Raw genomic sequence first — 23,213 nt, 5'->3', positions numbered from 1 at the left:
TGGGTGATATCTTCTATTCATTGGACTAATTGCCTGCCTGGTTTGACTAAATTTAGACAAACTTTCTTTGGCAGTTTTCTTGTCTGTTAGCTGCTCCTGGCAGTGTTTCTTCTCCAGTCTTACAGACCTGCAAACTGTTTGTGGCCTGGTGTTTCCTCAGACCTGAAGAACACACTGCATTTGAAAGCTCGTTTAAGTCTATTCCAACTACGGAGTTGTTTGGTCCAATACAAGATACCTCCCACAGAAATCTTTGTCTTCAGCATTCCTGACACTCAGTACAGCCGTGTCAGATAAGTAACACATGCGGCAAGATATATACGTTTATGTTTAGCATATTTCCTTGGAATCAAAATTTGTCATTGATAGGATTTTTGTAGCTTCTTTTTTGAAAGAATTATTCAGATCGATGTTTTGATAATTATATTTCAATCCAAATAATTTTATAGTTAAGTTTTATAGTAAAATGTTAGCTGGAAAAAAACCAAGAAGCTCTAAAATATGTGAACCTGTCTTTAATATTAAGACTTGGGAAAACAAAGAGGTTACATTGACTTAAAAGAGAGCAGGGACTTACTGCAGAGCAGGTGATGCATGGTAACTATCTGTGTGCTACCCTAACTTTATGATAAGTGGAAAGTAAGCAGCTTAAAACATATAAACTAGCTGCAGCTCTTAGGCAAGTTCTCATTCTCTTTTAACTAGGAGTAATTTGTTCATTTGTTCATATCCTAAACAATTAAGCCACTGTGCAGTGACGTTGTTAGCTTATGTGTTGTGCCTGTAGTGCATGAGTAGTAACCATAATGTCCTTTGTGTTCAGTAGGCCTGGGGCCCAGTGAACTAGCATTTAGCTTGAGGTTTGGGACTTTGCTCCTTTGCTGTAGGCAATTTGTGTCAATACAGAGCATCTGCAGATGGGAAATTTCAGCTTACACCAGTCCCTGCTAAGAGCTAGCTACGCTCTGAATTAAGTGAGATAATGACAAGACTCTTTCTTTGTATTTTCAGAGCAACACAGTGATTTGGGGTTTTTTTAAGCTTGTCCTTTGCCTGTCTCCAGGTTTGATTTCATACTAGATAATGTTGGTGGATCCACTGAGAAATGGGCTCTACATTTTCTCAAGAGATGGTCAGGAGCTACATATGTCACTTTAGTAACGCCCTTTCTACTGAATATGGATAGACTTGGTGTAGCAGATGGCATGTTACAAACGGGAATCACTATGAGTACTAAAGCTGTGAAGGTATGTTAACAACATGCAATATTTTAATGCTTGGCAACAGACAACGGATGCAACCAGTTTACGGGTACATTGGGCAGCTGCTTTGCTTGGTCTCTGTATGCTCAGTGGGGCAAATTCAGACTTACTTCACTATTCCTTCTCAAAACAAAAAATACACACAGGTGTGATGCTAGTTAAGGAAGAATTGGCATCTGTCTGCCTGCTGGGTCAGAGAGATGGGAGAGTCACAGTTCTTATTTTTCATTGTAGCTTTCTATGTGTAAACTTCCTCCTGAGTCCTACTGTTTAGTGGCACTAAATGCAGCAAGTAAATCCCTGCGCCAGACATTGGGAAGTACTTTTTGCCATTGATTTTAGCTGAGTGAAATCCTAACAAGATATATTACTCCACGGAAGTTTTTTTTGGCTAAACCACTCCTCATGGAGGGAAATCCCACAACAAGGCATTCCTTCTTTAATCTCTTTCTTCTGCTGTGTCTAGGTGGCAAAGTTGTCACCCTGATTATTCCCCTCTTCAGTGACTTCTTACTCTGAGCATGGGAAAAAATAAGTTTTTGGAGTGTTTTGTTCTGTTTTGCTTTGTTATGTTTTTAGCCCTGTAGAGTCCTTACTTGATATCATTGTTGATGAAGTTGGGACTGAACAATCACAAACTGACCTTGAAGCAACTGCCAGGGTTTAAAAACAACTTTAATTGGAGGGTTGGGGTGGAAGGAGGAGGCAGCTGCTGCTGCTGCTGCTTTTTTTTTTTTTTTTTTTAAGATACAGTAAATATGTTTCACTGAGTTTTTAATAAGAGTTAATTATACTGTGCTGACAGTATCAGATGTTGGTTATCACCTCAAAAAATAGATATGGCTATGTAGCAGCTGTGCTAGTTTCATGTGACCCCACAAGTATACCTTCGCAACCCATCATCAGGTAGTAATGACTTTCATTCATCACTTCTGCTAGATTTGAACCATTGGCCTAGAGTAGAAGGACTCCAGTTCATTCAGTTCCCTTTGTTAATATATATTGAACATAAAATTTGCACGATAAAACCTTGCACAATTTGTAGTTTGCATAAAAAGTCCCCTCATTTCTGGCTGTACAGAAAAGTCTGTTCTCACAGCTAATTAACTTGTGCAATTGTGCGCCAGAATTCACTCTGTTCCTATTGTGGCAACGCAGCCTCCATGTCTGTGTGTCTAACCATCTGCTTTGGTGACATTTTTATCAACTGTGACCAACAATTCCAGCCCTTGAAGTCTCATCTCTTGTTTTGCCCCCTCTCTTGTTTTTTTTAGTTCATATTTTTAATTTAGTGTATGTATGCCTGTCTATTTCAGCACCTCTGTAAAGGAGTTCATTATCGATGGGCGTTTTTCACGCCAAGTGGCATATTTTTGGATGAAATAGCGGAACTGGTCAATTCAGGAAAGGTATGTCAGAATCAGTCATTTAACCTTCTGTGTTATTGCCTAAATAAATGCTGCTTTGATTTTAAAAAATATTGTGTAATGGAAAAGTAAGCAATGAAATGTTGCAGTAGGTTTTCCATGACAAAAATGTTAGTGTTACTTTAAAATCCTCCTCTCACAGGTAGTTAGTTCCCTTTCCAGTATATAGAGCTTATACATGAGTGTTTCTCACTGATAATGGTTAATTGCAGGAATTTTAAAATATGACATCTAAGAGGTTTCAGGTAAAGTGACTTACTGTGCTTGCTACTTTTGCCACTGGAAATTGTGAGGATGAGTTTGCTGCAGAGAGGGTGTGGTGGCAGATGGGCTGTGGTGTTATGACAGTGCTTGTGGCATCACAGATTTCCCTTAACCCTTAGTGTTTGGCTTACTTCATAGCACCTGTGTGCTGTTGAAATGCATTTTTCTGCCTATGTACTCCTGTTCCAACTAAGCCAAAGCCAGAAAGGAGGCAGAAACTATTGCCCTGAAAGTGGTCCCTACTGTTGCTCCTGAGCACAAGCAAGACAATGATCCTGTGAGTGGTGATGCACAGTACACTCAGGAGTACTGCAGAAGCACTATAGAAATGCCCACTGTATTCATTGCTTTAAGCACAAATGTCATAGCCTAAAAAGAACCCACAGCAAGTGCTTCACTCCTGTGTCCTTGTGCAGCCATACTCAATAAATGCTAATTCAGTGAGGCGCAGAATTACCATTTTTTTTTCCAGGGTTACAATTTGTTCATCTTCCTGGCTGGTTGCAGCACGTTTGTGTTCTGTTCTTACCTTGTATTCAAAACAGAAATGCAGAATATGCCTGTGAAAGTCTGTTTGGAAATACCTATTTATGCTGTAGAGAGAAGGCTTAATTGGCTTTCACCTGTCTAATAATCTGGACAGGTGAATGCTAATGCTATTTAGAATGTACGTCATACATTTATGGATGTCCTGATGTACCTTTTGTTGTAAGATGATCATGAGAATAAAGATGTTTGCTTAGTCTTTTATTCTGTGTCTACAAAAACAGATCATAATATCAGAGGTTGTTTATATATGTAGTCATTATACCAGCAGTATGTAAGTTATTTCGTTATAAAATGGTTTGAACATTTGTAGTGCTAAAGGTGTGGGAAGAGACTAAAATGCACTTTTCTTAGATCTTTTAATATTGTGCATTTGTGTTGCCAGTATACATTGGTTCCCTCGGACAGAGGGAACCAATGTTCGGTGGCATAGAAATATGAAAAGGGGAGGTGGAAAAGATAGGGATACATCTGTCACAGAATGTCCTGTATCAGAGTTATCATTGATACTTTTTTGTGAAAATGGATTATCCTAGGGGTGCTGACAGACCTGACAGTGGCTCTGACAGACGCAACAGTTTGATGCATGATCAGCCACTGAAAGTGGCTGACAGAAGTGTGTGGCTGCAGAGCACTTTAAAAAGGTCCAGTCGGGTGACAATCTGAACCCTCATTATGAGTGTTCCGATGAAGGCACTCCAGATCAGCACACTATGTGCTCATGTGTTCATTAATATCTGTCAACATGGCTGGAAGCAGGGCTTATCTGACACAGCTGAGCTCTGCTCCCTATGCTGTCTTCCGAATGGGAGCGAGGAAGGAGAGTGGAGGGAACTCATTCTGGGGTTTGCCCAGCCAATACTGGAGAGTGGGCCAGAGAGCCCCCCAAGGTGGGGGTGGCTCCAGTCCACCTGTCCCACTCTCCAGCTCTGGCTGAGTAACCCTCAAAACAAGCCCTCTTCTCTCCCTTCACCCCCTCCCATTCCAAAGAGAGCACCAGGGCTTGGAGGCAGGAAGAGTGGCTGGAAAGACAGTCACTCTGAAACTGCACCTCATTTTGCAATCCCTCAGACCCAACAGCAAATGTCTGTTGGGTCCTGGGGATCGCTGTAACTCCTGGCACTTCCTGTGAAGCATCATGTGTTACAGCTGGGAGCTGTGTGTGCCCTCAGTGAAGATTTTAAAAGCTAAATTCAGGGTGGCTGGCCTTGCAGGTGGTCATTACCTGTTGAAGGTACTGGAATCCTTCGTTTGTTGGTGGGCTTTTGGGTCAGGTTTTCATTCTCATTCAGCATGCAGGCTGAATATGTTTTTGGGTGACTCTAACCCAGTACTTTCAAAATTGTATTGAATCATCTTGTGAACTTTTCAAATACTTTTTTTTGGTGGGCAGAGAGGAGGGACGAATTGTCTACCATGAGGTAGAACATTAAGAGACTTCTTGAGGAAGGGCAGGTCACTGGCTTTGTGCAGGGAAGCATGGCTTGTTTGGACGATTCTCTTCTCTCTTTGCTCAGGTTAATGATTTAAAGAGGTGGAAACCTTTAAAAATATGCACCTTAAGTAATTTTTAAGTGTGCAAATGAAAACTGCCCTCTGAAAGTGTAGTCCTGGAATTATTGCTATCTCACCATGAGGTGCTGTGTTCCATGCACCTCTGAATGCGAGCTTCCAACATGAGGGAGACCATGTACTGTGGGTTCTTGTTCCTCCCCAACATGGGCATGCTCACAAGATGGTTTATTGGAAAATGCATTAATTTAAGTATGTAATGGCATTGTATATTGCAGCTTTCTGGATACCCCAACATGAAATACATTTGGCTATCATTGGCGAGAGTTAGTAGATGATAACATGCTGCACACATGATGATTTTTTCAAATGCTTTTTATTTATACACAAAGTCCTATCACAGCTACAACAACATTCCAACCCTGCAACTCGTATGTATCAGTTGTTCTACCTAATCATAGGCTACATGCATGCCAAATTGGCATATGATTTTTAGGTAGGTTTGAGCAGTCACAAAAGTGCCTTAGCTGGTTTAAGAGATTTTTCTTCTTGGATTACTCAAAGGTGACCAAAAATAATTTTCTCAGACTTTTTAAAACTATCTCCCCTCTAGGCAGAGAACATACTGGAGAAGTCTTACCATGGGCCTCTGTATAGTGTGCTGTCAATAAATAAAGTATCTGTTTGAAAAGACATTTCCAAAATAGTGAGTAGTTCCTGAAGGCAGAATCTTTGGAAGAAAGGGATTTGCACCAAGTTAATTTCTCAGCTCTTTTCAGTCAGGAACACGCACATACTTCTCACATGACTGACTCTATCTCACATGGGTTCATTACTTTTATTCTTTGTAAATTATTTGTAGAGAGCTAGCTGGGAGCCTCCATCATGGGCCATAGGTATTGTGATAGGTGCTATACATGCACAGCAGCAGTGCTGTCCATACACCCAAACAACTTGGAGTCTATATGGCCTGGTATACACTAGAAAAGGTTTGCCAGGGTAGCTAAACCAGCACATAGTCCTTCCACAGATGCAGCTTTTATTGGCAAAAATGGGCCTTTGCTGGCACGTAGTACATATACTGGGCTTTTTGTGAAGTCATTTGTCTTTGTGAAAAAGCACTCGTTGCAACTTGTTAACATCTTAAGCCTGTCTAACAGTGTCACAACAAAGTATCTTATTATCTGATTTTCCCACAGTTCGCTGGGAAAGAACTTGGCTGTCCTGTGCATTCATGGGGAGGATTGTGGGAAGGGGCTAGAGGGCCACTAGTGCTGGAGATGATTTGGCCTGCATCTTTGCTGTTAGGGATTGGTTAACTACCCATATGAATGATTGCATTTGGTTTTAGCATAGTCTCTCAAGGAGGCCAGATAGCACTGGTTGAAAGCATCAAAAATTAAACTGTTAGAGGCTTTTCTGTGTGGATGGAGTGACTAGTAGGGGACGGTACTTGAGTAAAAGCTTGCAGTAAAGACCTACCTAGAAAGCAACCCCTCCTTGTTAGGGTCAATTGGAAAGCTTGCACCTACACTTTTTAACTTGGTGCATTTCACGTTTTCTCATTAGACAGTCTTTGACTTCAATTTGCGTTCCATATTGGCTGGCCAGAACCCAAAATTGTTGATTACTGAAAGAGACAGCAAAGCTGTCTGTTAAATACCCCATCTCGTCAAAAAAAATAGTCTGACTACCACTCATTGTAGAGATGTAAAAACCTGTGATTTTTTTTTTTTATTATTATTATTAAAACACAGCTGTTCCTCTTTCTTCTCAGATGGTGCATCCTGCTCATGCTGTTAATGAAAATGCTCTGTGATTATATTATGAGTTTTCTCTGAGCAGAGCTTACACAAAACTTACACTCTCCATGGAGGTGTTGGGCTCTTTTGGAATATATGCATTTGTGTGAACCCTGATTAGAGCTGTCAACAGATGGCAGGCTCTCAGTCAACTGTGTTGCTCTCTGGCTTGATGTAATGTGTATCGTGGTAAAGGAGCACTGATGTTCAGGCCTCTGTCCTACTGGGAAGGGAGGGAAGTGCACCCAGATTTACTTAAAAATATCTTTAGCAGATCAGGTAAGCTTGGCTAACAAATAAACATAGCTGCTGAACCTGGTGGGGTCTCTTGCCGCTGAGTGGGTCAGGTGTGGCAGGTGAGAGGATTTTCTCATTAGGAGAGAAGTTTCCTTCTATTGAAAAAGCTAATTCAGGAAGAAGGCAATGTGAACATGAGGTGCAGCTGCCAAAACTCCTCTGCCTTCTTTTTAGGTGAGATTTATCACAGTGGTCAGATTAAATTTACAGGACAAGTGAGTAAGATAGTGTGTCTGACAGCAGCTTTCCAGTATCTGCTATGAAAGAACTCCACGAGATGTGTAGACTGTGCTGATTAGAGCCTTCCTCTGATGGTTTAATGCTTTAAACTGAACCCAACACCGTCTGGATTTCTTCTGAGGAGGAGAATTTGGCTTGGCCTGGCAAAGACAATACTTCTGTGGCTTGAGTCGTCTTTTCATTGTGTGGATCCTGTTCCAGGTCTTGTTGGTGACCTGCAGACCATAATGACTCATAACCATGCTACATTTGGGGAAGTTTTAACTGATTTAGCTGCTGGCATTATGTTTTTTGTGTGGTACTTGCCCTAGATTATCATGGACTGTTATGGTGGTGTTACAGGTATCTGTAAATCATTTTTTTTTTTTTAATGTAACATCACACTTAGTCCTAGATGACAGGATAACAACCCAAATTAATTAAGCTTTTCCACTGAGAAACTGAGCTATAAAGAGGTTGTCACATATCCAGGATCTGAAAGGAAATAAAACCTGGACCAGAATCAAGAACTTTTGCCTCCTGTTCCTAGGTTGTAACCACCAGAGCAGTCTGCCTTTCTGTGCATGCACATATGTGTGCGTGTATGAATGAATTTGATCGTTTTTTCGTTTTTTCATAGGCAAGTCTAAAGTGCTAACAAGTTGTAGGCCAGGGATGTGAAACATCTGACCCTTTTGTATTTCTGTTCATGCAATATTCAGATTCTGGGGTACCTACACTTCTGTTGAAAATTCCTGATTTGTGAGGCTACCCTTGAATGCATGACCAGAATAATCTGGCAGGTGGCATATTGTTGGATTTGTCTGCAACTTCAAATATGCAAGAGGGGTGAGTTTCCTTTGCTCCTGTTCTCTTGCTGGAGTGCTCATTTTCCAGCCTATTGACAATGCTTCAAATGTTTGGTTACATATCATTTCAGTGGTGGAATGGAGAAAGGGTGGGAGTGAAACCAGTGGAAAGTAGGACATGAGCAGTGCAGCAGGGAAGGAACTGCACAGCTAAAAGCAGCAGAGAAACAGGAAGAAGGATGGGAAAGGAAGAGAAACAAAGGGCAAGAAGTAGTGGAGTCCCTCAAGGTGAGCATATTTTCAAGTCAGTTATGGTAAGGTACACAACGAGCCTTTTAATGTGTAGTGAAGACGTGAGGCATGCCATGGGGGGGAAGGGAAGTATCAAGTCCTACATTTGGACCTCTGCTCAAAAACGGTAGTTACAGGCAGAACTTGACTCTCCCCAAAGAAGGGGTGCCATGAGTTAGGCTGTATCTCAAGCTGTGACGTGTTTTTCACCACATGCTCAAAAACATACTGCGTGAAGGTTGTGGACTGAGACATGTGTGAATCCCATGCTTCCCTAGTTGTAAATATTAGTGCACAGAGCCCCCTTCAGGTGTAAAGGCCTCAGTGTATATAGGGCACGGAGAAGATTGCCAGTCATCCTCATTGCTTTGCAAATGATGGGTTTGGATTCTGCAGTCCTTATCCGCTCCCCTCAGACTTGAAAGGGCTTTGGTGTGTCCTGCCTACTACAGATATAACCACCTGTAGCAAAGGACTCGAATTGGCAGCAGTGCAAAACCTGCAGTTAATAACTTGGATGTTTGCAGCCAGCATCCCAGTCCTAGCCTACTGAGTTCAGATCTGGATTTGCTCTGATACCATTTCAGTGCTTTCTGTAGGATATTTGTAAACAGCATCAGCCAATAGAATTTTTTTGGAAATCCGTAAAGAGCTGATTTTGAAGTGCCCAGGGCTCCATTCCTAAAGTATATTCTGCGCTGCTAAGAAGAGAGCAAGAAAACATCACTTGGATCCAATCTTTGTTTTCAGACACGTGTCCGTAGTGCTGCATGTAATCCCTTCACTCTGTGACTTCAGTATTTAATCCCTTTTCCCTGAACAAATAGGTGCCTCTTACAGCAAGGGGGCGGGGGGGGGGAGGACGACAATGACTGATGTGTGGATGCAACTAGGCAGTGTTTTCATTATCCAGTTAATCTCCATCTATCATCACGTATTCAACAAACAGCCGCACTCCCCTTGCTGCCTGCCTGCTCACAGGAAGAAATTTTATCTTAGTCAGTTGATTATGGTAAAGGCTGAATGACTCATTGCACTGTGATCCTGTTAGCCCTTTCAGGGTTATTCAAACAATGGGAATGATCAGCCAGACAGATGAAATGTTTAATGCTCTAGATTGCCAGGGTCATCAGTTTAGCGTTCATGTCTCTGCAGCAGTGCCTAGGGCCGGCTTTCAGATCAGACTAGTGGTTTACAACAATGTAGCAGATGAGCATTGGGTGACAGTGATGCACACGCTGTTTTGAATTCTGTCAAGTTATGTTCAGGGCATACCTGAATCCCCTCCATCACCGGTTTTATGATGGAACTTTCCCTATTAGACTGAGGTGAGAACACTGCACAGATTGATCCGGGTTGTGCCACAACCTTAAGGAAATGCTCACTAGTTGCTTATGATGAGATTGTAGTAATGTTCTTGCTTTTCATTCAGTATGTAATTACTATTGGTATTTGGAGTCATGTTTATTCTTCCTTCTCCTGTAGTCCGCCCTTCTGACTTTCACACTACAGATTGTATCCGATTTTATACTTCACACTACAGCCTGTCTCATTCTACATGCTCCACACAACAGATTGTTCTCTTCTTTCCCCTTTACTGTTTGAATATCTCCACCCTTCCACGGGCCAGACCTCCCCCACTGCAACTAGTCTGCTCAGAAAGCAGGGGGGGAAAAATCCCCCAGTCTTCCTGGTTTCTTTGTAAACTAAAGTATGACTTTGCAAGTATTATTAGTAGAAGCCTTTTTTTAGCCATTTCCCTGAACTTGGGGTCAGTACTGGTCCTCTGGCCAGGACTCCAAACAAGTATGCCTTGCCCTCAGTCACTTCTGCTCCAGCAGTTACTTATTAGGAGATGGTATGCAGCATCTATCTGGCCTCTCCTCAGAGCAGGGGGTCAGACTCTTCCCAAACAGTCCCTGTGTTCAGGCATATCAACCTTATGCACTCTGCAGAATGACATGTTGGCGTGTATTTATTTCCAGAGTATCTTTAAGGGGGAATAAAATGCTAAGTCTGATCTTTAGCTCACCAACCATCAGGAACTGCATGGGGGAGTTAAGCTGATAATGCACAGTTCTACGTTTGGCACCATCCAGGTCTCCAAACCAGAAGCCAGGTGATGGAGATCAGGTGATACTGCAGCCTGAAACATTTTATGCCATCAGGATGAATATGCCAGTACTGTTTGTCTTCATCCTGCTCGTGTGACAGACCCAGTTTAGAACCAGGATTTATAAAATTTCTTACACTCATCAAACAACATTCTTCGAGGACTGATATCCTGGTTTATTGTAGTCAGAGAAGACAAAGCGAGCAGTTAATCTGTTGCAGCTCTTGGGCTTTTCTTTGGGGAATTGCACACAAAGACATTGAAAGTTAGAGGGGATGAGCAAAGGACCGAGATGAGGTGTCTCAGCTGCTAGCTGGCATTTGTGCAGCTGCTGGGAGGAGTGTCATGGTGCCAGGTTTCAAAAGCCTGTTTGGGAAACACATGTATGGAACAGCTTGTTGTTGATGTGCTTTGTGCACTTGCTTTCTGGACTGTTTCTGTAAATGTGCCTCTGCGTTTAAGTTAGAGCTAAAGGCTGGAGGAGCCAGTATGCTGAAGTGCTTATAAAAGAGTTCTGGTCTTTGAAATGTACTAGTAGTTTGTTTCTGTATTATTGTATTATGCCTGAGCCTTTTGCAGGTATTTAAATATGGGAACTCAGGAGGTAATCATCTATTTTAAAGAATTCAACTGGACAGCTTAAGAGAGGGGAGAAGGGAACAGCAACTTTTCCCAAGAGATTTATCATCAACAAGTGCCTTAAGGACTAAGCAGCTTTTCTGGCATAACCAGTAGCGTGTTTAGGATTTCACTGTTTGCATTCTGATCACTGCAGGAGCTAGATGCAAAACCATTTAATGCTAATGTGCTTCCCTGATAAGAAGATTAGGGCCAGTCCAGTGATGCAGGAACAAACAGAAATCTCATCTGTAGGCAATCCGAAGTATGGGAACAACCTGCGGGAAGATTTTCTTGCAGGGCTTATCTCAGCCTTGGGAGGCTGACTCAGTGCTTGATATTTTTCTAGCACTCTCTATTTGGCTATCAGCGAGAAGTGTTGCTGCTTTTCCATTTTCATGGATACAGCTGAAATGGTGATCATTAGTAACAGAAATGTGAGGAAAATATTAGGGAAAAAAATGAATCATTCCTGACTGCCTCCAATGAACTTGGTTGTTGTACATTAATCATTTGAAGATCACATTAAAGCTGTCTATGCAACTGATTTTCAAAATTAAGACATTGAAATAGCTGAAAGAAGCTGTATTTCTTAGTCCATAGGTATAGGAATGCAGAATGGGTAGGATTTTCAAGTGTGACTGATTTAAGAGCACAAGTGCCACTGTCTTAACTCAGGGCCAGGTTTTTAAAAGGTATTCAGGCATGAATAACTTTGATCTTTGAGATTTTGAAAAGCATGTTGTACGTATGCCAAGTACAACACAAAATAGCAATTCCTATTATTCCAGTGTAAAGTGGTGTGTGGATGTTTATTGTATTCGTATATCCTTCTTGGAATACCAGTTGTAGAACCACTGCATCTGTCTAATTCACAGGCCTAATTAAAAGAGCCCCGAAGAGAGGACTATATTGTTAATGCCTTAGGTTGGGTAATATAAACTATTGTCTTATGCTTTTGAAGGAAGGGGTTTTTAAAGATAGACTAATAGTCATTTGGTCCCTGTCAAATGACACTCTTTGTTGTTTTTTTTTCCATAGATCCATCCTGTTATTGATGAAGTCTTCTCTTTTTCTGAAGTTCCAAAGGCTTTTCTGAAAGTGGAACAAGGCCATGCACGTGGAAAAATAGTGATCAATGTATTGAATAAAATATAATGTCCCTCAGAGCCATGTTGTTCTGTTTGTAATCTGTTCTATCTGGTATATGGTACTGGAACATAAAATTCCTGGGAGTTAAGTAGCTTCTTGTAAATGCATCTCAGATGATTTAAAAACTTCTTAGCTTTACTGCCTCTGAGCAGCAGGTGAGAGGTTTGTGGGGGTATATTTTGTTTTTTAAACTGTGTAATTTAATATGAAATTTACCGGTATAAAGAATGCCCATCTTAAAGTCCATTCTTCACCAGTTGTTGGATTTGAGAAAAAAATGCTAATGCTTTTTTTGGACCAAGTCATTTACAGAAGTGTTGGGAGGAACTGTTGACTGCACAAACTGCCAAAAACTAATGCTGATAGGACAATTAAATTGATAGCTGTTACTAGGTGCCTGTAGTTCTACTTCTGTATATAACTGAATGGTCCTAAGAGACTAAGGGGAGGGGACTGTACCTCACATCACATCAGGGAAGTGAAACCAGGTCTCTTTCTTACAGGGCAACTGCATAACCATTAGGTTATGGTATAAAGGTGGGTACTATCACTTTTTAACCATGACGGTAGGAGGAGGGGAAAAAAAAGGGGCAGGAATAGGAGGGAGCCTTGTTTCCTCCTTTAGAAGAATGGCAGTAGCCATCTGCCTTCAGCAGAGAGCTTCAGGCTCTGAATCCCAAGTGAGCAGAAGTACCTCGCAGCAGGACTAGAGCTCAGCAGCAGAGAGACAGGATTTCTCACATAGCTACATGATTTAGTGTTTTGTACTGATTACTTCTGAGTGACTCTGTTCAGCACGGAGGTGTTTGACTTGCTGTTCTGAGGTGCTTAACTTTACCTGGCATGGTATGGTGAGCCAAGGCTCTTTATCCCAGGTTTTGGATTCTGCTCTGGGAGACGGGCATCAAGTACTTAAAAGACTAAGGGTTTGAATTATAGCTACTGTGAGAAGGTTGACCTTTCTCTGCTCCCCTCCCCCAAATCACACTCAAAGATGAATGGACTCTTAACACTGTACCCATGCCTCTATCACCAAGACTCGCTTACCACCAGTTGCTTTGATGACTTGACTAGGAACTCCAAGGAATAAAAATTCTAGTTATCACAATCCTAAGTATTCTGCTGTATACATTTTCATTTCATCAGACTTCCTATTTCTCTCCTTATCCCATAGCCACTGTCACATGGATTTTTCTGTATTGGTTGCAGAACATCTTTAATTGCCCTTACTAAAATTCAATACATTCTCTTTCCCTTTAGCCTTACTTTGTCAACCATACTAATTCATGCTTTATCCCTAGAAGGCTCATTTTTGTAGCTTGTTGCCGGCTTGACCACATAATGGCTGCCCTATAAGTTGGCTCAAAGAGAAGGAATTAGAATCATGGAAAAATAGGGTGGGAAGAGACCTCAGGAAGTCATCTAGTCTATCTCTTTGCTCAAAGCAGGCCCATCCCCACCTACAGCATCCTAGCCAAGGCTTTGTCTGTCTGTGCATGTCTACACATTGCTGTGCTTTAGTATTTCCTTTTGGAAGTAGTAAAGCATGATGCACCATATGTGTGGTGTGCGGTTAGATTCCACTGCTATGTCACCATAGTGGTAAGCTATATCAGGGGAGCATGCTACTACGGCAACATAGCTGGTAATTGCATGTAGACCCACATGATTACTACACTGCCATAATGTGCTGTATGGCAATGTAGTGTGTTGCTAGGTTGTCGTAGGGCAACATGTAGACTCACCCTCTGTGTCTTAAAGACCTCTAATGATTAAGATTCCATAACCTCTCTGGGTAGCTTGTACCAGTGTTTCACTACCCTCCTAGTGAGAGAGATTTTCCTAATCTCTAACCCCAACTTTCCTTGCAACTTGCTCGAGACCATTTCTCCTTGTTCTGTCGTCATCTGCCAATACTGAGAACAGTCCATCTCCATCTTCTTTGTAACCACACTTCAGGGTGCTTTCAGATGTAATCTGTACCATCCATCTACCTTATAGTAGGCATAAATCATCTGCTGATGTCTAGGGATTGGTAGAACAGTAGTAAAAGTCATTCAGTGCTTAAATTACTGATTCAATTGGAAATAGATCCAGAGTGCCCAGAAGTCATGCTTGATCGATCCACACTGCAAAGTTCTGCTGACTCTTACATCCTTACCAACACAGGAAAGTGAGGTTTTTTTTCACTTTAACAACTCTAGCCAAGATAGCTAAACTAGCACAACCCCAGGGATGGTGCAGTTATAGTGACGAGTGATTCTGTCAGCTTGTGTTATTTAGGGAGCTGGTATAACTCCACTTAGCAAGTCCTGCCATCCTCTTCCTCTTTCCACCAGGAGACTCTGCTGTAAGACATGTCCATAGTCCTCTCTAAATACAATATTTTCTTGCCTACATCATGCCCCCAAATAAGACTGTACCTTTATTTTTTTCACTGCCTTTCAAAAACATCTTCCTAAGAGAGCCCTCTCTGCAGTTTTATTTTGGCTTTCCCAAGACAGAAATTGCTGTTACCAGATTTCTTCACTTAAAATGTGCATCCTAACTTCCAGCAGCTGATTTTTGGGGGAAAGGTGGATGCTGTATATATCAAGAAAATGACAACTTGATACAATTTGGAGTGGAGAAACTTCCATGTAAAAGAAGCTGCTACACTCCCCCAACCACTATCATCTACCAAAATAGGCAATAACCTATGAAAACTTATCCTCCTCTGGACTATTTAGTCTATAAGGTGCCACATTATGCCTATACATTCACCATTAGCACTCATTTGGTAAAGGAATAATGGACTGAATAAGGCACAAAACTGAGTAGTCATTAATAGAGTTAAGGCACAACATCTGGGAAGTATGCAGTGTTCCTGCCTGAACTGAATCTCTTCTACGTGTAGAGTGGATTTGTATATACATTCTTGTAAAGAAGCAGATTTACCACATTCAGATTTATTTGTCAAATATCTACATAGCATAATATCAATACAACACTTAGGCATGGAAGTTGGCTAGGAGTATTGCTAGTCTACAAAGTACTAAAAACAGTGTTTTACAGTGTGTACCATAGTGCAGCTTTATTTTAGAACAGTCTACCTGAATTTTAATTATTACAGTTGTCTGTACAAACATCATTCATATAGCATTGAAGGCACTGACTTCCTCATAGGTTGAGAGAAAATATGGTTTTAAAATCTTATGTCCAGTGAGGCAGCACATACAGCAAAGGAAAGCATTATATTTTAAGACAAAGTCTAAAGCACACCCCTGAGGCTCCTAAGAGCACTTTTTAATAATACTGGGCAAAACCTGAATGAAATACATCAGCACAATAAAGGAGCACAATAAAGGATTACATTCACTTTTTGCTATTCTGCCACTGTCATGAAATAAACAAAGGGGGGGGGAACTCAACAATTTTAACACTGGGCCAACTGAGATGGTGACCAACAGGATGGCCTATTAGAGTTAGTTAATATTCCTCAGTTGTCTCAGCAAAGAGCTTGTTCCAAGAAAAGGGCAAAGTCAGTGTTTTCTAACCGTAACTATAAAGGGCAGGACTGGGACTGCAGGGTTGTGATTGCTAATGTATCAGAGTTCTTTCATGGCACTCTGGTCTGCGTACGTCCAAGTTTTCTTTCCTACCTCTATAATCAGCCTTTGTGCTGGTTCATGAGAACTGCTCTGATATTCAGTTCAATACAGACCCCGCCCCACCTCAGCTACACCTCAGGTATCTGGAGCACACCAAGCTCCACAGGTTAAAAATGTAAATAAATATGGCTGGGAACAGAAAGACAGTGTTGGCAGAGGTCTGGAATGACTAAGCTGAGTTTCTTTTAAAATAATTCATTTAAATTTATCCTTAAAATTAAAAAAATGGGGGCTGAGGAGAAAGGGTATTTGAAATTAAGGAGTTTGAGTCTAGTGAGAGTGCACTTATTAGAATTACCCTCAAGTCTGAAAATTTAAGACCAGCAGAGAAGTACAATAGTTTTAATTTATAAAAAGTAAGGCAGCCTAGCAGATATAAAATGGGTGCCTTCCTCACACCTGATGCACCTGTCTGGCAGCCCAGTGCTTTTGCTAACAAACATCTGAGGTTCATGTCACCTCTGTCTAATAGAAAAAAAGAACAAACTAGAAATCAGATTTGTTACTTATTAAAATACGGTCTTTAAAATAGTCTTTAGTAAGTAATTTACTAAAATAGATACAAATATTCTCTGAACTTTTTTTTTTGGTAAAAATTCCTTAGAAATGCTGTTCCAAGCAACTCTTAAGCGCTTTCAATAAGCAAAAAATATTTTTTTGTTCCAATGTACCACTTGCATCTTAACTGTCAGTAAATGAATACTCCAGTGCATTACAAAGCTCAGCCTATTTTATGCATGTACCTGTTATACTCTAATCCCTTATGGAACAAAGTGTTACCTGTTTTCTTAATATATTGGTTCACATACTTCCCTGATAAAAAGCAGTTCTGAAAATCATTTAAAATGACACCTATTTAATACACTTTGGATTAACTATTCATCACCACTCTGGTGTCAATACACCCAGCCTCCCTGTGCTTCAGTGCCCCACCTGTAAAAAAGAAAAACATGGAGAAAACAGCACTTGCATACCTCAATCCTGGAATTGTGAGAACTGTGCATCAGACTACAGGGTCTTCAGGCCAGGGATGGAGGGACATACAAATACTGTGAAGAAGGAACTGAAGCTATTTTATTGTTTGTTCTTATGACAATCATGAAAGAATAAGTGTCACATCATCAAACTCTTTTGTCTTCTTCAAAGGATGTCTCATTAGTTGTGGTATCCAGAATGCTCCTGGTTCATAATTCTTCTCTGCTTGATAAAATTGGGTGGACTTATACAACCAATGGCTCCCAACATTGTGTTGGCCTTTCTTTACTGATGTTGTTGACAACAACATGGTTTTGATCATACTGTGTGCCCCCTGAAAGGAAAATTGAGAAGTGAAAATAAAGTATGAAGAAGTTACTGAAATAATTACTGAAAAAAGGTGACTGATCTCAAGTGGATTTAACAACCTTAGCAGCAGCAGAACATTATCAGTGCCCTCATCCCCCCTACTTTATCTATTGCAGATTAGTATATTCTTGGTATTTTGTGGTTATGTACTCTGTCATGAGCCAGGGTTGTTTGTGTAGTTTTAGGAATAGGGAGTAAAGGGATGGAAAGGCTCAAGCATCTTGTGCAAACATGTTTATTAGCCAAAGCATCAAAATCTAATGCATCTGTGACTCATGGGTAGACTAAGGCATTTCTTCTTTGTATGACCGCTCATGTAGGTGCCGAGCCCAAACACAGGACCTCCATCTAACCCAGAAGGTGCACAGCCCCACCAGGGGAGACGCCTTGTTGGACCTGGTGCTGGCCATAGGCGACGACCTAGTGAGGGGGCTGCGGGTGCTTGACCACCTGGGTGACAGTGATTGTCACCTGCTGAAATTCACCATCCAGCGCAAGGTGGCAAAAGCCTACAGCAAGGCAGCAGCCCTAGATTTCAGGAGGGCGGACTTCAATGAGCTAAGGAGAATAGTCGGAGAAGCACTGAGGTCCCAGAGGGGAGGGGAGCCAGGTGTCCAAGAGTGGTTGCTCCTTAAGGAGACGATCCTCCAAGCCCAAAGGGAGGTAATCCCAACATGGATCAAAGGGAGCAGGAGGATGCAAAAGCCCCCATGGCTCACCAAAAGCATCCGGGAATGTCTCCTAGCTAAAAGGGAGGTGCACACCCAATGGAAAGGAGGGGCCATCCCCAGGGAGGACTATACTGCGGTTGCTCAGGGATGCAGGGGGGCAGTCAGGAAGGCCAAGGCGGAGATGGAACTGGGACTAGCTTCCCGGATCAAGGACAACAACAAGTCCTTTTTTAAATACATATGGGGCAAAAAGAAGGTACCAGGTAACGCGAGGCCCCTGCAAGACGCACTAGGAAATTTGGTCATCACACCAGACGACAAAGCTAACTTATTTAACAATTTCTTTGCCTCCATTTTCCTGAGCAGGGACCGGAACTGCCACCCCCCTCTAGGCCCCCCTTACATCCCAGGGGAGGCACACCTAGGCCAAAGGTTAGTGAGGATCTAGTCAGGAACTTCTGGAGGTATTTAAATCAGCTGGTCCGGATGATCTCCACCAAAGAGTGCTGAGGGAATTAGCTGCGGTCATTGCAGGACCCCTGGCACAGCTTTACGAGTACTCATGGTGCTCTGGTGTGGTGCAAGAGGACTGGAAGAAGGCCAATGTGGTTCCCATCTTCAAAAAAGGAAGGGAGGAAGGAGGACCCAGGAAACTATAGGCCAGTTAGTCTTTCCTCAATCCTGAGTAAGCTTTTTGAGAGAATTATGCTGGCACATGTACACAAGGGGCCAGCAGGGGAGATTATGCTTAGGGGCAACCAACACAGGTTCATTAGAGGCAGGTCCTGTCAGACCAACTTGGTGGCCTTCTACGATCAGGTCACCAAATCATTAGATGCAGGGGTAGCAATGGACATAGGCATTCCAAAAGTCCAGGAAGACTTCGACACCGTCTCTTACCCCGTTCTCATTAAAAAACTGGGGGACTGTGGTGTCAGCAACTACACAGTCAATTGGGTCGCCAACTGGCTGGAGGGCCGCATCCAGAGAGTGGTGGTGGTGGTGAACGGGTCATTTTCGATTTGAAGGGATGTGGGCAGTGGGGTCCCCCAGGGCTCGGTCCTCGGGCCCGCACTGTTCAACAACTTCATCAGTAACTTGGACAAGGGGGTAAAAAGTACCCTGTTCAAATTTGCTGATGACACTAAGATGTGGGGGGATGTGGGCATGCTAAAAGGGAGGAATAGGCTACAAAATCGGACCTAGACAGGATGGGATTCAACACTGACAAGTGCAAGGTGATGCACCTGGGGAGGAAGAAACAGCAGCATACCTACAGGCTGGGGAACTCCCTTCTTGTCAGTGCAGAGGCAGAAAAGGATCTTGGGAGTCATCATTGATGCCAAGATGAACATGGGCCAGCAGTGTGGGGATGCAGTCAGGAAGGCCAACTGCACCTTGTCATGCACCCACAGATGCATCTCAAGCAGGTCCAAGGAGGTGATCCTCCCCCTCTATGCGGCACTGGTCAGGCCACAGCTGGAGTACTGCGTACAGTTCTGGGTGCTGCACTTCAGGAGGGATGTGGACAACATGGAGAGGGTCCAGAGAAGGGCCACTCGCATGATCAGGGGGCAGCAGGGCAGGCCCTACGAGGAGAGGCCATGGGACCTGAACCTATTCAGCCTTCACAAGAGGAGGTTGAGGGGGGATCTAGTGGCCTGTTACAAGCTAGTCAGAGGGGACCAGCAGGCATTGGGGGAGTCCCTATTCCCCCCAAGCACTACCAGTGCCTAGGAATAATAGTCACAAGCTGGCAGAGGGTAGATTTAGGCTAGGTATCAGGAGGTGCTACTTCACAGTCAGGGCAGCTAGGATCTGGAATCAACTTTCAAGAGAAGCGGTGCTGGCTCCTACCCTGGGGGTCTTTGAAAGGAGGCTGGATGAACACCTTGCTGGGGTCATTTGACCCCAGTGCTCTTTCCTGCGATGGCAGGGAGTCAGACTTGATGATCTGCTCAGGTCCCTTCCGACCCTACTAACTAACATGCTTCTAAAATGCCTCAGCTGGATCTTCCTTAGGTGTATTTTTAGCAGACCAGTAACCAATAATGGAAAAAGTTCATTTGATGAAGAAAAGTCTATTTTTCCTGTTTACAAAGAAGTAGAGAAATGCTTTCAAGGCTTGTCAATTTCTGTCTGCCTACATCAAGGAGTTATTTCACAAAGCTATGAACCATATGCATATCCCAGACTATATAGAACAAATGCAACAACTTAAGTTAATGCAAACATTTTCTTGCTCCTATGGATTTAGTGATGGTCTTTTACTTTTTATTTACCTATATATTAAAAAAAAAATTTTTTTTAAATTGTACCCACCTCTCTCTTTGGAAGTGCTGCTGACAGCATAGCCTTCTTGGACATTTAGTTTTGGTCACTGACACAGCTTGAATAGAGCTGGTAAGATCAGTCTAACCAAGTATCCCATAATGAAACACCCATGTGCTTTATAGCTTTCACCAGTCTTGGAGAGTGAATATGTGAACCTCAATCCATGCCCCTAAATTGTTCTGCTCTACCTGCATCCCTTTTCTTTCTCTAGGCACCTCCCAAAATATAAACACACACCATTAGAAAATCTAAAACCCACCAAAAATGATGTGTCACATTTCTGTTTGCCTATTTTCCAATTAAGAAATACTCCTGGAACCAGAAGGTCTTCCTAACCATATTTATATCACAGGATGCTGCTTGAAAAATCCTAGCTTCAGCTCTTCTACTGAAGTCAGATATTTTTTCCCTTCTCTTACTGTACTATATTACTTATAGTTGTTTTCCCATATGCACTACTTCCAGAATGATTTTTTTGCCATAATAATGATTTTTTATGAACTGTACTTTAGAAGTACTTATAAGTCGTCATCCTCCCCCTAAATGATTGAGCAAAGGGTGAATTTAATATATTAAGGTTATTCCAATGATAAAGTCAACAAATACAGACTCTGGCAGACCAGATTCAGATAGAAGTGTACTGAATTGTCAAGACCCCTTTACAGCTCTCCCTCATGTACCAAGATTGCTCAAGCTCAAGTGCCTTTTGCTGACCTCATTTTTAGCAGTTGGGCACATGGAAAAGAAATGCATCTCAGGTAACCAGGCCCCACATCACATAAGGACCTACTGACGCCATGAATTCCACCTGCACTCCAACTAGATGCAATGCAAATCTTGTACATGAAAAAGCCTCTATTTTATTCTTCATTAAGAAATCAAACTCTGTTAAAGATGACATCTGGCTTGTTAAAACAACATAAACCTTTATCTAACAACATTTTAGGAAACAGTAACTCTAAGTACTTCAAAGGTACAGAACAGCTATCAGCATAGCATACGCATTCTTGAAGTACTGTAGAATAAGGTGCAACTATGTATGTTGCACAGTACAGTGAAAGATGATGAAATAATCTGGTTTTGATATCAAGTGGAATATGACACAATTTAAATCTATAAATATATGGCAATTTCAGACAAATAGCTGCCGGGTACTTATGCAGTACCTCCACAAGATGGCATCATAACCGTACATTTTGGTCAGGGAAATGTATTTAAGAATCGTAAGGCTGAAAAATGGAGGTAGGTTATTAGACCTTAAGGGTAGTTCAGCACCACTGGTGGGATTAAGTGCAGTTTGTATTAAATTGTCTGAAGCACCTACATTAAACTTATTTATTATTTCATATTTATGAGATGGCTCTCTCTCTACTCAGCTCTCATATGATTTATAATAGCTCCAACTTCAACTTTAGGTGGCAAAACAATGATGGACCATTCTTTATGAAGAGGCAGACCACTTTCCATCCCATTAAGTAAATGTATGAGAAAAGAATATCTAGCACTCTGCCCATGGAAGCCACAACAATCAGTCTCTGCCACATAAGAGAGGGGAACAGTTTTCAGAGAAAATGGTCCTTTGTTGAACCTCTAACCAGTGCTGGCTTAAACACCTCACCTCAGTTGACAAAGTGTTCCAGTTACCCTGGCACCACAGAGAAGTAACTTTTTAAAATTTTTCCTGAGTCTTGATCCCAACTATGATTCATCATATCACTGATCTCACTGATGTTTCTCCTGAATTAATCCAGCAGCGGATCATAATCTGGCTGCTACTCACTACCAGTTTAAGGGTACCTTTTAGTATGTGCAACTGTCAGTCCAAGACAGTTACAGTTAAGTCTTACAAGTAAATAATATAAAAAGATGCTTACTCCTCATTGCTGCATCTTAAAACATTAAAAAAAAACATTTTATGTAATATATTCTTCAAATATATAATGTATATTTAATATCTATACATGAAATTATGTGTTATAAAATATATATTATTATACTGTATATACATTTATCTATACATGCACAACAAGTTTGTTATATATACACACACATTAAAAAAAAATTGTTTAGGAGCCTGACAAAATTGGAAAGAGAACAGACAGCTAAAGCATTCTCCAAAGCATATTAGGATATTAAATCTCACTCTCTTTAGATGTATAGTTTACCTTTTCGATCAACTCAACATGGTATTTTGCAATTAAAATGCATGAATTTGACATCCTTTTTAAAAAGTTTAACTGAAGACAAGCCAGTATGTAAATATTTTGTCTCTTCTAGTAGCTCAATTAAGATTGAAAAAAGAATTCTGCCTGGGGTCATGAACAGCCTCTGTTGACTTGGATTCCTTTTGATAAAACTTCTCATTAATAGTCATGCTTTCCCTTTTGGAAGGGGTGGGGATGGGTGGGAGGAGAAAAATCAAGGCACTGGTGTAAGACAAATTTTGAGAGCCAACATTGTTTAAGCTTTCCCTTCATTTGTGTCCACACACTCCATGTTTATCTCTACTCATTTTGTTTCCAAAAAAAACCCAACCCTCAGCTGTTCTAATGAGCAGTACAATGTTATTTCAAATAACATTTTCAATAGAATAAAATTAAAACAGCTGACTTGTTTAGAGATAATAATTTAAATTTAAAAACAAAAGTAAAGTGCAAAAAACATAATAGTGAAAACAAAAATAGGGGTTAATTCTGTTGTGAATGTAAAAAAATGGAAACAGTAAACGGCTCAAGAGTTGCAACTAAATGAAAAAATCTTTAAAAAGTTTAACACCAGCTGTTATATATTAACAGCAAGTGCCTACAGATCTGACACTACTATAATATTAATGTTGTTTTTGCGTTAAAAGAAAAATCCAAATAAAATTTTACTTCCTTTAGGTTAACAACTACTTAAGTGT

The 23,213-nt window shown here is 41.4% G+C and overlaps 2 protein-coding genes across 7 annotated transcripts in view; one reads left to right on the top strand and one right to left on the bottom strand.

Moving 5' to 3' along the window:
- The window catches only part of RTN4IP1 (reticulon 4 interacting protein 1), a 94,334-nt gene that overhangs the window by 21,322 nt on the left and 49,799 nt on the right, over positions 1 to 23,213 (top strand). The window contains exons 7-9 of one of the 5 annotated variants that reach the window (XM_019537832.1): positions 1,064 to 1,247; positions 2,579 to 2,671; positions 12,202 to 12,329. In XM_019537832.1, the coding sequence (XP_019393377.1) occupies positions 1,064 to 1,247; positions 2,579 to 2,671; positions 12,202 to 12,318 (394 nt within the window). In that variant the 3' untranslated portion in view covers positions 12,319 to 12,329. Of the gene's footprint in view, positions 1 to 1,063; positions 1,248 to 2,578; positions 2,672 to 6,788; positions 6,846 to 8,051; positions 8,182 to 8,269; positions 8,540 to 12,201; positions 12,330 to 23,213 lie in introns of those variants that run through there. The other 4 variants (XM_019537834.1, XM_019537837.1, XM_019537836.1 and 1 more) reach the window with 4 other exon arrangements.
- The window catches only part of AIM1 (absent in melanoma 1), a 73,350-nt gene continuing 65,381 nt past the window's right edge, over positions 15,245 to 23,213 (bottom strand). For both annotated transcript variants that reach the window (XM_019537830.1, XM_019537831.1), the window contains exon 22: positions 15,245 to 17,271. In XM_019537830.1, the coding sequence (XP_019393375.1) occupies positions 17,183 to 17,271 (89 nt within the window). In that variant the 3' untranslated portion in view covers positions 15,245 to 17,182. The remainder of the gene's footprint in view (positions 17,272 to 23,213) is intronic.

Source organism: Crocodylus porosus, unplaced genomic scaffold, assembly GCF_001723895.1.
Source record: "Crocodylus porosus isolate Cpor-Errol unplaced genomic scaffold, CroPor_comp1, whole genome shotgun sequence".
Taxonomy (NCBI): domain Eukaryota; kingdom Metazoa; phylum Chordata; order Crocodylia; family Crocodylidae; genus Crocodylus; species Crocodylus porosus.
This window is presented reverse-complemented; position numbering and strand designations above follow the sequence as displayed.